Raw genomic sequence first — 15,373 nt, 5'->3', positions numbered from 1 at the left:
AAACAGAAAACAACCAAGGTAAAAACAGAAACACAGGAACGACAAGAGACAAGAAATAATCCGACAAGGTTGTGACACGCCTACGGGATTTAAATATGCGACAGGTAATGAGAGGCAGGTGAGAATGATCACACTGATCATGGGCACACAGGAGGGGAGGGGCGAGCACACAGACACACGGACAGAAACTATGACAATACAGACATCTGCCGAGGGAATTTACCGCGATTCTGCTGGTCGCGGTATACATCCCGCCTTCCAACATCGAAGGAGACAGGATCGCGGCGCTTGGTGAACTATACCAGGCTGTCAGTGAACAGCAAACAGCGCACCCTGACGGTTTCACCATCTTCGCTGGAGACTTCAATCATGCCAACCTGAAGTCTGTTTTCCCGAGGCTTCACCAGCATGTTCCTTTTCCGACACGTGGAGACAGCTTCCTGGACCTAGTCTACTCGGCGCAAAAGGGAGCTTTCAAAGCCACCCCCCTCCCCCATCTGGGGCTTTCTGACCATCTCACCGTTTTGCTTTTGCCCGCATACAGACAATTGGTAAAGGCATCCAGGCCGGTTCGGAGGCAGGTTCGAGTGTGGCCTGAGGGTGCCTCCGATGCGCTTCGTGACTGCTTCGACACCACTGACTGGGACTTGTTTAAGCAGGCAGCCACCTACAACGATTGGACGGACATAGAGGAGTATACTGACTCTGTTACCTCTTACATCACGAAGTGCATCGATGATGTGACTTGCTCGAAATCCGTCGTCACTCGCGCGAACTGGAAGCCGTGGCTGACAGGGGCTGTCCTCAGACTGTTGAAGGCCAGGGACAAGGCTTTCAGAGCGGGGGATGAGGCTGGCTTGAGGACAGCGAGGGCCGACCTGTCCCGAGGCATCAAAGAGGCGAGGAAGGTGTTCTCGTGCAAGGTCTCCACCCACTTCAAGGACAGCAAGGACGCACGTAGCCTTTGGCGGGGCATTCAGACCATCACGGACTACAAGCCCGCGCCGAGGAGCTGTGAGGGCGACGTCCGTCTGCTGAACGATCTGAACCGCTTCTTTGCTCGCTTCGACGCCCAGAACAGCACTTGCCCGCTGAAGACCACTCCCCCCCCACACGAGCAGCCCCTGCGCCTCTCTGCCGACGGTGTGAGGAGGGCGCTTGCCGCTATTGACACCCGTAAGGCGGCGGGCCCTGACAACATCCTGGGTCGAGCGCTGAAGGACTGCGCTGGGGAGCTGTCGGGTGTCTTCACGGACATCTTTAACGTTTCCTTGCAGCAGGCCATCGTCCCCTCGTGTTTCAAGGCTGCCGCCATCGTTCCTGTGCCGAAGAAACCTGCACCGTCCTGCTTCAATGACTACCGCCCTGTGGCACTGACGCCCATCATCATGAAGTGCTTTGAGCGGCTGGTCATGGAGCACATCAAGTCCGTTCTCCCCCCCGCCATTGACCCTTTCCAGTTTGCGTACCGTGCCAAGCGGTCCTCTGAGGATGCCATCTGCTCTGCCCTCCACTCGGCCCTAACCCACCTGGAGAGAAAGGACTCATATGTGAGGTTGCTGTTTGTGGACTTCAGCTCTGCCTTCAACACCATTGTGCCGTAGCGACTCATCCGCAAACTCGACGAGCTGGGCCTCAGTACCTCCCTCTGCAACTGGATACTGGACTTCCTCTGTCAGAGGCCTCAGGTGGTGCGTGTTGGCGACAAAATCTCCGCCAGCATCACGCTGAGCACGGGGGCCCCCCAGGGCTGCGTGCTCAGTCCATTGCTCTTCACCCTGCTGACGCATGACTGCACTGCGACCTACAGCGACAACCGCATAGTGAAGTTTGCTGACGACACGACTCTGGTGGGTCTCATCACGAAGGGCGACGAGACTCGGTACAGGTCGGAAGTTGACCTTCTGACCACGTGGTGCAGGGACAACAACCTCCCGCTGAACGTCAATAAGACCAAGGAAATCATTGTTGACTTCCGGAAGGGTCGCACAACACACCTGCCGCTGATCACCGACGGTGCTGTGGTGGAGAGGGTGAGCTGCACCAAGTTCCTGGGGGTGCACATCAGTGAGGACCTCTCCTGGTCCGCAAACACCTCGTCACTGGCAAAGAAAGCTCAGCGCCGCCTGTACTTCCTGCGGAAGCTCAGGCGTGCATGTGCTCCTCAGGCAGTCCTGTCTACATTCTACCGTGGCACTATGGAGAGCGTCCTCACCAGTTGCATCGCTGTCTGGGGTGGTAACTGCACTGAACAGAACTTGAAGGCCTTGCGGCGCATAGTGAATACGGCTGGTAAGATTATTGGTGCTTCGCTCCCCTCCCTGAAGGACATTTACACCTCCCATCTCGCCCGCAAGGCAACCTCGATTGCCAGAGATGTGAGTCACCCGGCTCACTCTTTGTTTGACCTTCTGCCCTCTGGGAAGAGGTACAGGAGCCTGCGCTCCCGCACCACCAGACTCGCCAACAGCTTCTTTCTCCAGGCTGTTAGGGCCCTGAACTCGCTACCCCCTTCTGCGTAGCGTGCGGCACTGTTGCGCTATTTTCGGGAATATCTGCTGCACCCGCACTTGCTCCTTTTTTTCTGCTCCTCTTATTTATTTATTTATTTATTTATTGTTGTGTTATTTATTCATTATTTATTCAGCACGCTTTTGTTATACTTGTTTACTTGTTTGTCTGTTGTGAGCCATGTCTTGTCACCATGGGATAGGGGGGAACGAAATTTCAGTTTCTTTGTGTGTCTTTGGCATGTGGAGAAATTGACAATAAAGCTGACTTTGACTTTGACTTTGACTTTGACACAATTGGGGACGAGTCGTGACATTTAGAGCAGGGGTGTCAAACTTATTTTTGTCGCGGGCCGCGTCGTAGTCATAGTTTCCTTCCGGGGGCCATTATGACTGTCAACAAACTGATGAATAACTAAGTTTGAAACTGGAGACTAGTAAAAACTGTTCAAATATTTTTAAAAGATCAATGGTAACAAAAATTGCTAGCAATATCTGTATGTTTTAAAAGTGAAGACAATTTGTAACTTTAGTATTGAAGTTGATGCACAATTTGTCTTCGGGTCACGTAACATGGTGGGCCGTATCTGGCCCCCAGGCCTTGACTTATGAAACAGCAGTGTCATAGATAAATAGCTTAAATGGGCCTTTTGGAAAGACCCCTACCCCCCCCCTTCTTCAAGGTATTCCCTACTGTGGCGTGTCCACTGATGGCAGCAACCATGGAGCAGTAAAATTGTTCCCTCTACTGATCCAATACTACAACTGGAAGAATGGTGGTGTGCAAAGCAAATTAATCGAAATTAAAAGAACCCCAAATGAAGCAGCTGACACAATTTCTCAGTGTAGATATGTTTTTGTTATTTTACTTATGTTGTTTTGTGTTATTCGGGACAATAAATGCAATTGCTATACGGACACCCAGTCATTTGTGTCATAACATGCACAGATACACCGATTGTTAATATGTTGTATTTGATTGTGATACGCGCCATTGTCATATTCTGTTTGTTTGACACAGATGTTAAAAAAGTATTCGCTCTTGCTCTTCCCTGCCTCTGTGTCGCACAATCGCACAATCAGCCATTCACTGTCACCTGTTAGTTTTGTTAACATTGTGTATTTAAACCTTCACCCGCTTGTCACTCCCTGCCAATTCATAATGTTGTGAACAGTCATGCTCCTTTTGTGCTCCTGAGCCTCCCGTCTTTCCTGATCTACCCGCTCGTACTGGTGCTCATGCTCACGGTAGTGTGCTTTTTGATCCTGGATGGCTTAGAACTTTCTCCAGCTCAACCAGAACAAAACTGAAATTTTCATTATTGGTCCTTTTATCCCAAAGGTCAGGACACACACTCACACACACGGCAAAGCATCGTTCCAGTTGTACGGCCCCTGTTTGTGGAATAGCCTGCCGAAGAACCCCAGGCCCGCGGAGAATGTTTCGAACACTTTGTCGAAGGTACTCTTTAATGCTGAGTAATGTAAGAAAACACAAGGTACATATCTTAATTTTAAATGTTTATATGCTGTAATACTTCAGGAGTCTTAAGTCACACAGATTTATAAAATACATACCTTACATTAGATATTGGTCGATTGTTACCATGGTATTACATTAAACATGTTAGAAATATAAGATTCTTTGCTTACTGACTCTCACCATGCTAACCGCTATCGAGCCTTGATGCAAATGTTAGCCAAATTCACTGCAGTGTTGTTTAAGTCAAGCTACCAATGAAGCAACACAGTATCGGTTTGGTTTCAGCTTGTCTTTGCACACATTTGTTTGAATGGTGTAGGGCTCCTAGTTGTTTACAACCGCGGCATTGACAGTGTTGTGTCTTTGCCACTGTATCTAAAGTTACTTCATACTATGACAGCTTTCAGTTTATGTTTAGCACATCCAAGGAGATAGGAAAATTTACAACATAGCTAATATTATAATCATTAGGGCTGTATTGTAAAAACAAACATGAAAATAAACACAACTCAGTCTACTCGTCTTTCCATTTCAAGTCTGCAGTGGTCATCAGTGACGCAGTCTGGAGCTTATCCCAGCTGACTTTGGGCGAATATCACTTTAATATATAGTTTATGCTCTATCAGAACAATATACAGTATAATTATCCAATTTGATTCTATTTCAATGCAAATTGTTGTAATAGTATTCAGTTGGACTTGCAGTGGAAAACTTGGACGTGCATTGTCGTTGATTATAGCGTCGCCATGTGGACAACATCGGTAATTTTTGGCCTGACGCAGGGGTTTTCAACTAGTAGTTTTGTTCAAGGGACCACCATTATAATCAAGAAGCAACTCGGGGAGAACTGCTTTGGCAGAATACTATTTTATTTTGCACAGAAGATGCATAGACCTATTCAGGCCATTTATTTACAATCTGTATGTCTATTTTGAGTATCTCAGCTACATTTGACATAAATTGGATGGGAAAATGATTCACAAAAATAGCTGGAAAATGAATCAAGTCTAAACAATAAATCAATTTTATTTTTAAAAAGTTACAATTATTTTCCATTTCCAATTTCGCGGACAACCTGCAATAACGTCACGGACCACTAGCTAGCCGCAGACTACCGGTTGACAATCCCTGGTTTAAAGTTAAAGTTTAGGTGAGGAGTTAGCATTTTAACGTGGTTAAAAGCTCAAAAAAGCGCCGTAGAACATACTGACGTCATGACACTGCTGCAAAACACTCATTAATTTATATGTTTTTGTCATTTACACACACATTCACACCGTCACTCACACACAAATATTCGCACCGTCATACGTGGGAATCGAACTCAGTGTTGGCACACAAGACAAGCAAGTGGACCCCTGCAGCACATGTGTCAAACTCCAGGCCCGGGGGCCAGATACGGCCCGCCACATCATTTTATGTGGCCCACGAAGACAAATGGTGCATCAAATTCGTGTCATTACTGGAATTGCAAATTAATATCTTTTTTTATATATCTGACCAGTTTTTACTCGTCTGATTTGAAAATGCGTTATTTCTCAGTTTGTTTTGTAGCTTTTACTGTGTATAATGCGGTGCTCATACATTTATTTGGGTTGAAAGTCATAATGGCCCTCCGAAAGAACCTATGACTACAATGCGGCCCGCGAAAAAAAAGAGTTTGACACCCCTGCTACACCATCAGCAACTCCCCACTCATTGCATAGTGGCATATGTAACAGTGGGAAATTACAAATGCCGTATTTTCATATTGTGCAAGTGGCTTGAAACGTTTCGTTTCTGGGAGTTCGAAAATGAATCCTGACGCCAAGGTGCATCACTGTTTTGCCGACAAGAAGAATTGAAATGCCCCGATATTTTCTACTAATTGTGTGAATGGAGGCCTCTGTTGTTGTTTTCTGGATTGGAGGTTTGGATAGTGGCCATCATGAAAAGGCCATATGTATGTGGTAGTTGGTCTGTTTAGTCACAGAAGAATGTGCACAAGATGTCCCCTCCCAACCTCAGTTTTGGAACACACAAGATGTGTACGCCGATACCAGAAAACACAAAAACAGTTGTAACAAGTAGTAATTTTGGGGTTGTACAGTTTTGGCATCATCTCTGTTTTAGTTTTACAGTCTGTTTTTTGCTGTGACGGTTTCTTTTTCAGATTAATTACACAAGTGTTTTCTTCCAATTCAATGCGTAAAATCTGTGCTCTTTTAGAGTAGCTTGGTATTTTACCAAGCTGTACGGTCTTTTTTTAGGATCATTTTGTATTTTATTATGTATAATCAATTACAATCATGCCATTATCCTCTGTAGGATTCCATACATTTCTTTCTGAGGGGGAATTGTGAGCAAGGGTTGATCAGTAGATGGCAGATGTGACCAAGTAACATTCCTGCCACATTCCAGGCTGCCAGGCTAAAGGCAAATGTCTGACAGGCAGGAACCTTGACACCCAGTAACGTTGTATGAGTGGCAGCAATACAGCAGTTTTCGGAAGAAACGGAAAATACATCATGTTGAAAAATGATTAGTAGCATTTATGCCACTTGGTTATTGTCATTGTTCTTGATATTTCATAAACAAGCTTAAGAAAGCCACATGATAAGAAAATAATGTTTGTTGCACTATGATTGGCATAGGTTCACACATTACTTGAAACCGAATTTACAAATCAGAAACATAACTTTTAGATTATTTCAATGTTTGTATTCCATTATGACAACTGTAATTTACTTGAAATTTACCAAAGTGTGATGTGTTAACATCGAAAAAGGCTTTCAAATATTCATGTATATGTATTTTTGTATTATCTGTATTGTTTTAGTTGGTCATATCCTTTATTTGCGTAATGTTCTACAGAGTAACTATACTATTTTCATGAATCGATTTAGTTTGTTTGTTGGTGTGGAATGTAACATGAAATCCTCAGAAATTTAAAATATTGATCATTTCAGTGACAACTGCAGTATGGCCAAACTCAAAGTAGTTTGCCAGTTTCTGCAGACCGGTGACATTATAGAAAGCGACTTGTCTGAATTACTTCAGCTTTAGCAAACGGACACCCTTCTTCAATTTTACTTCACACAAAGTAAAATTAAGTCGGATTAAAGTCTTTCAGCCCACATGATGCCTGTCGGATAATCAATCCCTTGAAAGTGTCCCATACATTCTTTTCCAGGCCAACTGAAACCAATCTTATTTACCTGCACCAGTGACTCCACAGCCAGACTAAATTGCGCACACACACACATGCACACACACACACACACACACACACACACACACACACACACACACACACACACACACACACACACACACACGCACGCACACACACTTTAGCTTCCTCCTCCCTTAAGAATAAGAAAAAAAAACTAAACCAGTCTTGCAATGTTGTACTTTGCGCTTGTGCATGGCTCCAAGTCTGGGGTACGTTTGCTCCACCTCATCTCCAATCTGACCACATTTGGCACGCAAAGAGGGCTCGAGGGTGTATAAAAGGCACAAGAAGCTGACCCACAGGACAAACTGATCCAGCAAACACAACATGGACGTTGCCTCTGAGGAAAAGAATTTGGCGGATGAACAGAAACAAGCAGCAGAAGACGATCACGTCTTTGAAGCAGAAGCGCTTGGGCGTAAGTCATTATTACCTTTGTTGGAGCAATCGTCAATATCATTCTTCCAAACACTGAAGTTGAAAATAAGTGAAACTGATCACTTCACTGGTTCTTTTATCTCAAACAAATTAATTTAAGTTGCATTACCTGACATGTTTCGGCTTACCGTAATTGCCGGACTATAAGCCGCACCGGATTATAAGCCGCACTAGCTAAAATTCAGGGATATTTCATTTTTTTTCTTACATAAGCCGCACCGGACTATAAGCCGCACTTGCACACGAGTTTTTTTTACAAAGAAAGACAGTACATAGAAAGCCTTTTTAACGTTTTAATAACATACTTGAACATGTCTTTCTAAACATTGCCTGTGACGCAGCAGTAGTACCGCAGCAACGCGAAAGTGTGCACGCGAGTTATTAGCAAAGAAAGACTGGACACAGAAAGTTTTTTTTAAAGCTTTAATAACATACCTTAACATTTCTTTCCAAACACTGCCTGCGACGCGGCAGTAATACCACAACAACACGGAATTAACACAGCAAAGTCACTGAGACGCGGCGGTAATGGCGGCGGTTACACAGCAGCAACACGGTAGCACAGCACGAACAGGGCTGGTTAAAAAAAACATACCAGTAAAAGTACAAAAAGAGCCGTCTTCATCTTCCTCCTGTGCACTGAAACCAAGTCTTCCTCCTTAGTGTCCGATTGGAATGGCGTTAGATATCCTTCGCCTCACACTTTCTCAGTCTCTTTCGTCGTCGGTTTTATGCATTTCTTCGAGTGTGAAGAGGTTCTGTTCATGCTAATCTTATTCATGCACGAAGTGCTACATTATATTAAACTAGCGAGCGACACGTATAGATTAAAAGCGGCATCATATTCATTTATTTTATCCCCCATAATGACGGTTTATGTATAAAAGCTTCCTGTCTTTGTGTTAACGTGGGTGTGTGCGTGATGCGCGAGACGATCACGTCTTCTTCGGCGCATTATCTCTTCTTCGTCTGTCTCACTCTTGCTTCCTGCTAGAGCGCCCCCTGGAGAGCGGAGGCCGTAAAAATCCATAAGTACGCTCCAGAGTAGACACAAGATAATGTCATCAACATCGACTGCCTTTGGCTTAAAAGCTGCATCATATGCATTTATTTTGTCCCCCATGATGACGGTTTGTGTATAAAGGCTTCCTTTCAGTAATGTCCATCTTGATCGCGTGATGCGCGAAATGTAAACAAAAATTAGCACGTCTTCTTCGGCGCATTATCTCTTCTTCGCCTGTCTCGTTCTTGCTTCTTGCTAGAGCGCCTCCTGGAGGCCGGAGGCCGTAAAAATCCATAAGTACGCCGCGCCGCCGTTTAAGGTTCAAAGTAACCTTCTGAATAAAATGCATTAAAAGTTTACATTCATTACAACCTGTTTTTGGTGAGCAAAATGTCAGAAGAATTGAATTTAAATGCTGATTGATTGGGTTTTAATACAATGCAGATTACTTCACTGGTTTCTTTTATATCAAACAAGTTATTATCAAACAACTTGTTTGATTTAAAAGAAACCAGTGAAGTGATTAAAAAAAGGAAAAACAAGATGAACTTAGTACAATTACAATGCAGATTGTCCAAACAGCGCCACTGCTTTGTGTAATCTCTGAGTGATATGGCAGAGTAAGAGAAAGGGTTTAGAGCACAGGTGTCAAACTCAAGGCCCGGGGGCCAGATACGGCCCACCACATCATTCTATGTGGCCCGCGAAGACAAATTGTGCATCAAATTCGTGTGTCATTACTAGAATTGCAAATTGTCTTCACTTTTAATAATAGCTTTTTTTAGAAATATTTGACCAGTTTTTACTCGTCTGATTTGAAAGCGAGTTATTTGTCAGTTTGTTTTGTAGCTTTTACTGTATATAATAGTGTTAAAAGTAAAAGTGATCAAGTCATCACAAAAATCACGAAAAAAATCTTATATAAGCCGCACCTGACTATAAGCCGCAGGGTCCAAAATTTTGGAAAAAAGTCGCGGCTTATAGTCCGGCAATTACGGTAAGTACAAGCCGAAACATGTCAGGTAATGCAACCTAAATTAATTTGTTTGAGATAAAAGAACCAGTGAAGTGATTAACACGTAAAAACAAAATGAACTTAGTACAACTAAGTGAAACTGATCATTTTAAAAGTATGAAACTGGTATGACACAACATAAATTTTGGTTTACACGTGTTATGGTTTCAACAGAATTACTGGGCATGTTTGTGTGGGCTGGTGATACTGTGCAATAATGTCGCGCATTTTATTGTTATACTATGTCTGGTGAACACATTTTGCTTCCATGTTTTAACAACATATACTTTTTAAATACAAAAACCCAAATCAATGTGCTTGTCTTAATTAGTAAATAAAACATGTAAGAAAAATGTAGCTTTGGTGTACAGCATGATATTCAGATGTCGATCATGTGCTGTGCCCACAAAGGAATGTTTCTTCATTCTGACGCCTGTGAGATAAAACAAACGCAAAAACAAACTCAAATTAATCCTTTGGAAATGGGGCATCTGTGGGGTTTTGCTTTTGTAAACTTACTGCACAAGTAAGCCCTGCAAGTTGAGAGAGAGTTTATTTTTGTTGTTGTAGTTTGCAGTCGCCAAGAAAGGCAGCATATGATACTGGCACTTGTTCATAAAAACTCACCATTTCATGTATTTCAGCCAAAATACTGATTAAAAACTCCTCAGTATGGTGCAGTTATGCAAATCATAACCTCGATGAACTTATTCCATTTATATTGTAACTTGCCATCAGTGTCAAAATTTTCAATCAAATTTGCATGTGAAGAAAAGCTGTGCAGTTTGGATGACTCCAAAGAGGTGCAAAAAAAATCTCTAAAACAAAATGTCATATGAATTGAAATCATTAATCATTAATAAGCCTAACAAGAATAAAGGGTAACTTGAGCAAATATATATTATCTCAGAAGTGTGAATCAAATTTTGCAATAATCAGTACCCAAGTCTCAGCCTCAAAAAGGTTGCTGACCCCTGATCTGGATACACACAATATAAAGAGATAAAATATAAACCTAAGGACCAACAGAAATGATGGAAAGGTTGTTGTTTTTTGGAGGGGGGGGGGTGTATTCTACTACATTTCAGTGTCAATTTGAATTCTATTAATTGTTCAGCCCACATCCAGGGTGAAGTCCAGTTTACCGTAACCTGAAAAGAAAAAGCACTACCCAAGATGGATGCTTGTGTGTTCGTGTGTGTGTCACAGCTCAGAAAACGGTACTGATCGTGTACGCCCACCAGAGCTTGGGCTCATTCAACGAAGCAGTCCGGGATGAGACTACTAAGGAGCTATCAAAGCAAGGCTACCGGGTCATCGTATCAGACCTTTATGCCATGAACTTCAAAGCTGCTGCCACAAGGAGCGATATAATTGGTGAGCTCTCTTCAATGGAATGTCAGAGTGACAACTGTCAGTGAGCAGAAGTAAGAATTTGTCCAGCAATTCATTTAATTTTAGTCTGCAGCAAGATGTAAATTATGACCCTCAAAGTCAAAGTTCTTCTTACAGGTTGAGATAGCCTACTGCCTCTGCCCTGTTTCATTTGCACCCGAAAGATGGCACAAGGAGTGGCTTGATAATCTTTGCCATACCCCTTTCCACATCTTGCCACCTTACAACAACAATTTTTAACGTCTTATTGTAATTTTATGTGATGAACCAACACAAACCTAGCATACACACTGTAATTGTTTAGTGGAACGGATATCAAAATTTTAAAACTGTGGTGTGCATTTGTTTATGCTTTGCAAGGTCATCGTTTGCTGTCATTACAGCTGCAAATTTTTTGGGTGATGTCTCTCCCAGCTTTGTACATCTTGATACTGGGAATTTTTTGCCAGTTATTTGCAAAAAAAGAAAGTTTTAAGTTCAATGAGTTCAATGGGGTTTAGGCCTGGAGTTTGACTGGACCATTCTAACGTGCATATTCTTTGATTCTAAACCATTCCATTGTAGTTCTGGCTTTATACTTTATGTTTTGGAGATTCTCCTTGAGATGTTAAAAGCTCGAGATATTTTGGGGGAATCAAACCATGCTTTAAACTACACAACTTTATCGCTGTGCCATGAGTCCCTTGGTCGGCGTGATGCTGTTGTTCACCAGTGTCATCTAAGAAACCGGTGATGCCTTCAAAGAACAAGTGTATTCACAGAGAGAGTAAATTGCACACAAGTGGACTCTATTTACTTTTAATATGACTTTGGAAGGCAATTGATTGCAGTGAATTGTAATTAGGGGTCTCAGAGTACAAATGCACACCACACGTTTCAAATTTATATTCCTTTGAACTTTGAAAACTATAAATCATTTTTGTTGAGCTTGACTATTTTGTTTTGGAATATCACATATAAAGTATTCACGTTTTTGATAGAAAGATCAAAATTGGGAACAAGTTCAAGGGGTATGAATGCTGCTTGACACTATCGACACATTCAAAGTAATTGCAGCCAGAACAAATAAAACCTATCACTTTAATACAGTATTGACAATGATGTTATTGTGCAGGTGATTTAAAGAACTCAGAGCTTTTCCAATATGGAGAGGAGACAATGCACGCCTTCAGGGCAGGTTGCCTAAGTGACGACATCGTGGCCGAACAACGCAAAGTAGAAGCGGCTGAGCTCATCATCTTCCAGGTCAGGGGTCACTTGAAATGACTCTCACCAACTCGATCAACTATTATCACGGGGGATCTGTGGTTGTTTCATTCTTAATGGCAAGAGACAGGACCAACCCCTAAATAGGCTAATGCAGGCGAGAAAATTTGGTTTTGTTATACAACATATGAGTGCAATATTCTACTGATCTTGTAATATTTTGACAAAACATCCTGCGAAGTGTTTTAAAAAAATTTTTCTTTGAGCATTTTGCAAAAGGTAAGAAAAGTGATATTGCAATGTCTTTCTTCAGTTCCCTTTATACTGGTTCAGTGTACCTGCCATCATGAAAGGATGGATGGACCGAGTGCTAACTCAGGGCTTTGCTTTCTCCCTGGAAAAGATGTATAACAATGGTGTTTTCAAGGTGTGTCTCAGAGGAGTTACTAGAGTACTGTACATAGAATTGTGAATTTAGAATCGTACGTGTGTGCGTGTGTGTGCGTGCGTGCGTGTGTGTGTGTGCATGTGCGTGTGTGTGTGTGTACGTGCGTGTGTGTATGTGAGTGTGGAAATACATAGAGATTTTTCAAATGTCTTTTTTAATATAATTACATAACAGCATCTGTTATCAACTTTAAATCCGTTACGACAATCACATTTCGTAGCCTATTGTGATAAACTCAATAAATTAAGATGAAGATGCATTTTCATGATTTAAGTGAGTTTCTTAGAGATCTGGTCCTTGCTATCAGCGCAACTGTCTGCCAATAAACATGATTTGATGTTTCCCCTAAGAACAAGAAAGCAATGTTATCTTTTACAACTGGAGCTACAGAATCAATGTTTCGCCCCGATGGCATAAATGGAGACATTAACGTCACACTGTGGCCTCTACAGGTGAGGATGAATTGCAGTTAGTGCTACTCACACAGCATGTCAAACATAATACAGTAATTTTATATTTTTTTGTGTTTTTAGGGGAATTTTTAGGGAGTGCATAGTTATACGCACTCACCCTGGGATTCCTGTTTCTGCTTCACCTCTTTTTGTTTTATTTCCCCCCCAGAATGGCACACTGCACTTTTGTGGATTTCAGGTCCTTGCTCCTCAGATTTTCTGGGGTCCAGCTCACTGCCTTGCTGTGCATCGAACGGCGATGCTAAAAGAGTGGCGTATGCGTCTCAAAGGACTGCTGGCTGAAAAGTGTCTGACTTTTGCCCCATGTGAATGGTTTGATCTCAGCTTTGAAAAGGGGTTCTTACTTCAGTCAAAGGTGAAGGAGGAGCAAAAGTCTAATGCCTATGGAATCACCACAGGACACCATCTTGGCAAATTACTCCCACCTGACAACCAAACCAAAGCACAGCTCACAGATGAAGAGCTTGTCAGTACCTGCCTTCGCACACAAATGGCTGTAACTTCTAACAAAATGTGAATGTGCGAGAGAAACAGAATCACCCTAATCAACTTGCCGAACCATCACTGTAGTGAAACTACTTACTTCTTTTTAATATATTTCATTTGAATAAACATAATAAATGCAATTATCACCAGCTTTCACTTTTTTTTCTCAGCTCTATGAACATTTTGTATGTCTGTGAAATGTTTCATGTGAAATGTTGTTTCACGCTTTTTTAAATTGCATATTTCACTTTTTTTTAATCACTGGCCACATGGTAACTATGGCGCACTTGGTAGGCCATTCAAGAATGAAACCACAAATATAAATGTAAAGGTACAATTAATTATGTTTAGTTATGAGCGGAGTAACAGTACGCTAAAAATCCTGGATCAGTTCATATCTTGGTTTGAATTTCACAATGATTTGTATTTGGTATGGTAAAGAAATAAAATGCAAATACAACATATTTTTTAAACACTAACTTAGTATTAATGACTTAATTTTAAAGGGAACAGCATTTTTTTTTTTTCTTTTGAGGAAAGTGCAACAGTAATAGTTTGTAGCAGGGATTGTCAACCGGTGGTCAACGGCCCTGTAGTAGTCCGTGGCTGTATTGCAGATGGTCCGCGAAATTGGAAATGGAAAATCATTTCAAAATAGGATTGATTTATTATTTAGACTTGATTTATCCATCCATTTTCTATACTGCTTGTCCCCACGGGGATCGCGGGTGTACTGGATTCTATCTCAGCAGTCATCGGGCAGTAGGCCGGGATTACCCTGAACCAGTTGTCAGCCAATCGCAGGGCACGCAGAGACGAACAACCATCCGCACTCGCACTCACACCTTGGTGCAATTTGGAGTGCTCAATCAGCCTACCAAGCATGTTTTGGGGATGTGAGGAAACCAGAGTGCCCAGAGAAAACCCATGCGTGCTCAGGGAGAACACGCAAACTCTACACAGGAAGGGCCGGAGGTGGAATCAAACACGCACCTTCCTAACTATGAGGCGGACGTGCTAACAACCAGTGTGCCGCCTAGACTTGATTTAATTTCCATCTAATTTTGTGAATCATTTACCCATCCAAATTATGTCAAAGGTAGCTGAGATTCCCAAAATAGACATACAGATGCAAATAAATTACCTCTATATGTCTATCCTCATTCGGTGCAAAATAAAATAATATTCCTTCAAAGCAGTGGTCCCTGAGTTGCTTCTTGGTTATAATGGTGGTCCCTTGGACCAAACTAAATGTAAACCCCTGGTTTGAAGGATGCAGACAAGTGTTACACCACACATTACTAACAGTCCAATTAATATGCCATAAAAACACAAATACTGTATTATTTAGATGCTGCCGCTTGTACTAAACTATTTAAGCTTGACATCCACTTGCCAGAAGCTGAGCTACACTGTGTTTGTTTACGAATTGGGCGTGTGGCTACAAAGCGGAGAAATTTACATTTACCTAATCTGTTGGCTTCCGTCAGTCTCGAGAGACTATGGATTATGTGCCTTGGTGGTCATTGGTTACTGAACCTGCAGTTCCTTCTGTGACTGAAGAGTCCAATTCTGGAGCCGCATGCCCTGTTGCAGATGTCACAGCTAAAGGCAGTAGAGTTTCGGGGTAGCTGAGCATCTCTTCTGTGTCTTTGAGCCCTTTTCTCTTCCATTTTCTTCTCTCTGTTCTCTTCCGTTTTCT

At 42.4% G+C, this 15,373-nt stretch overlaps 2 protein-coding genes across 3 annotated transcripts; both read left to right on the top strand.

Annotated features, from left to right (window-relative positions):
- Window positions 1-107: 107 nt before the first annotated feature.
- Window positions 108-7,153, top strand: LOC148400192 (uncharacterized). Its single transcript, XM_088371023.1, has 3 exons — window positions 108-118; window positions 203-3,758; window positions 3,853-7,153. The coding sequence occupies exons 1-2, from the start codon at window positions 108-110 to the stop codon at window positions 1,602-1,604; spliced, it is 1,413 nt and encodes a 470-aa protein (XP_088227149.1). The 3' UTR covers window positions 1,605-3,758; window positions 3,853-7,153.
- Window positions 7,154-7,380: 227 nt separating this feature from the next.
- On the top strand, window positions 7,381-13,817 carry nqo1 (NAD(P)H dehydrogenase, quinone 1). Of its 2 annotated transcripts, XM_088371237.1 has the most exons (6): window positions 7,381-7,625; window positions 10,873-11,040; window positions 12,173-12,303; window positions 12,578-12,691; window positions 13,063-13,164; window positions 13,334-13,817. In XM_088371237.1, the coding sequence occupies exons 1-6, from the start codon at window positions 7,535-7,537 to the stop codon at window positions 13,700-13,702; spliced, it is 975 nt and encodes a 324-aa protein (XP_088227363.1). In that variant the 5' UTR covers window positions 7,381-7,534; the 3' UTR covers window positions 13,703-13,817. The 2 variants fall into 2 exon arrangements, with proteins under 2 accessions (XP_088227363.1, XP_088227365.1); XM_088371239.1 differs by lacking the exon at window positions 12,578-12,691.
- Window positions 13,818-15,373: the final 1,556 nt, after the last annotated feature.

Source organism: Syngnathus floridae, chromosome 3 (assembly GCF_059516105.1).
Source record: "Syngnathus floridae isolate MCC-2025c chromosome 3, RoL_Sflo_1.0, whole genome shotgun sequence".
NCBI classification, from domain to species: domain Eukaryota; kingdom Metazoa; phylum Chordata; class Actinopteri; order Syngnathiformes; family Syngnathidae; genus Syngnathus; species Syngnathus floridae.
This window is presented reverse-complemented; position numbering and strand designations above follow the sequence as displayed.

Bases quoted from the DNA above. Each gene is read 5' to 3' on its own strand.
- nqo1 (XM_088371237.1), top strand. From the start codon at position 7,535: ATGGACGTTGCCTCTGAGGAAAAGAATTTGGCGGATGAACAGAAACAA. The intron at 7,626-10,872 runs GTAAGTCATTAT...TGTGTGTCACAG, and splicing joins TGAAGCAGAAGCGCTTGGGC to CTCAGAAAACGGTACTGATC. The intron at 11,041-12,172 runs GTGAGCTCTCTT...GTTATTGTGCAG, and splicing joins CACAAGGAGCGATATAATTG to GTGATTTAAAGAACTCAGAG.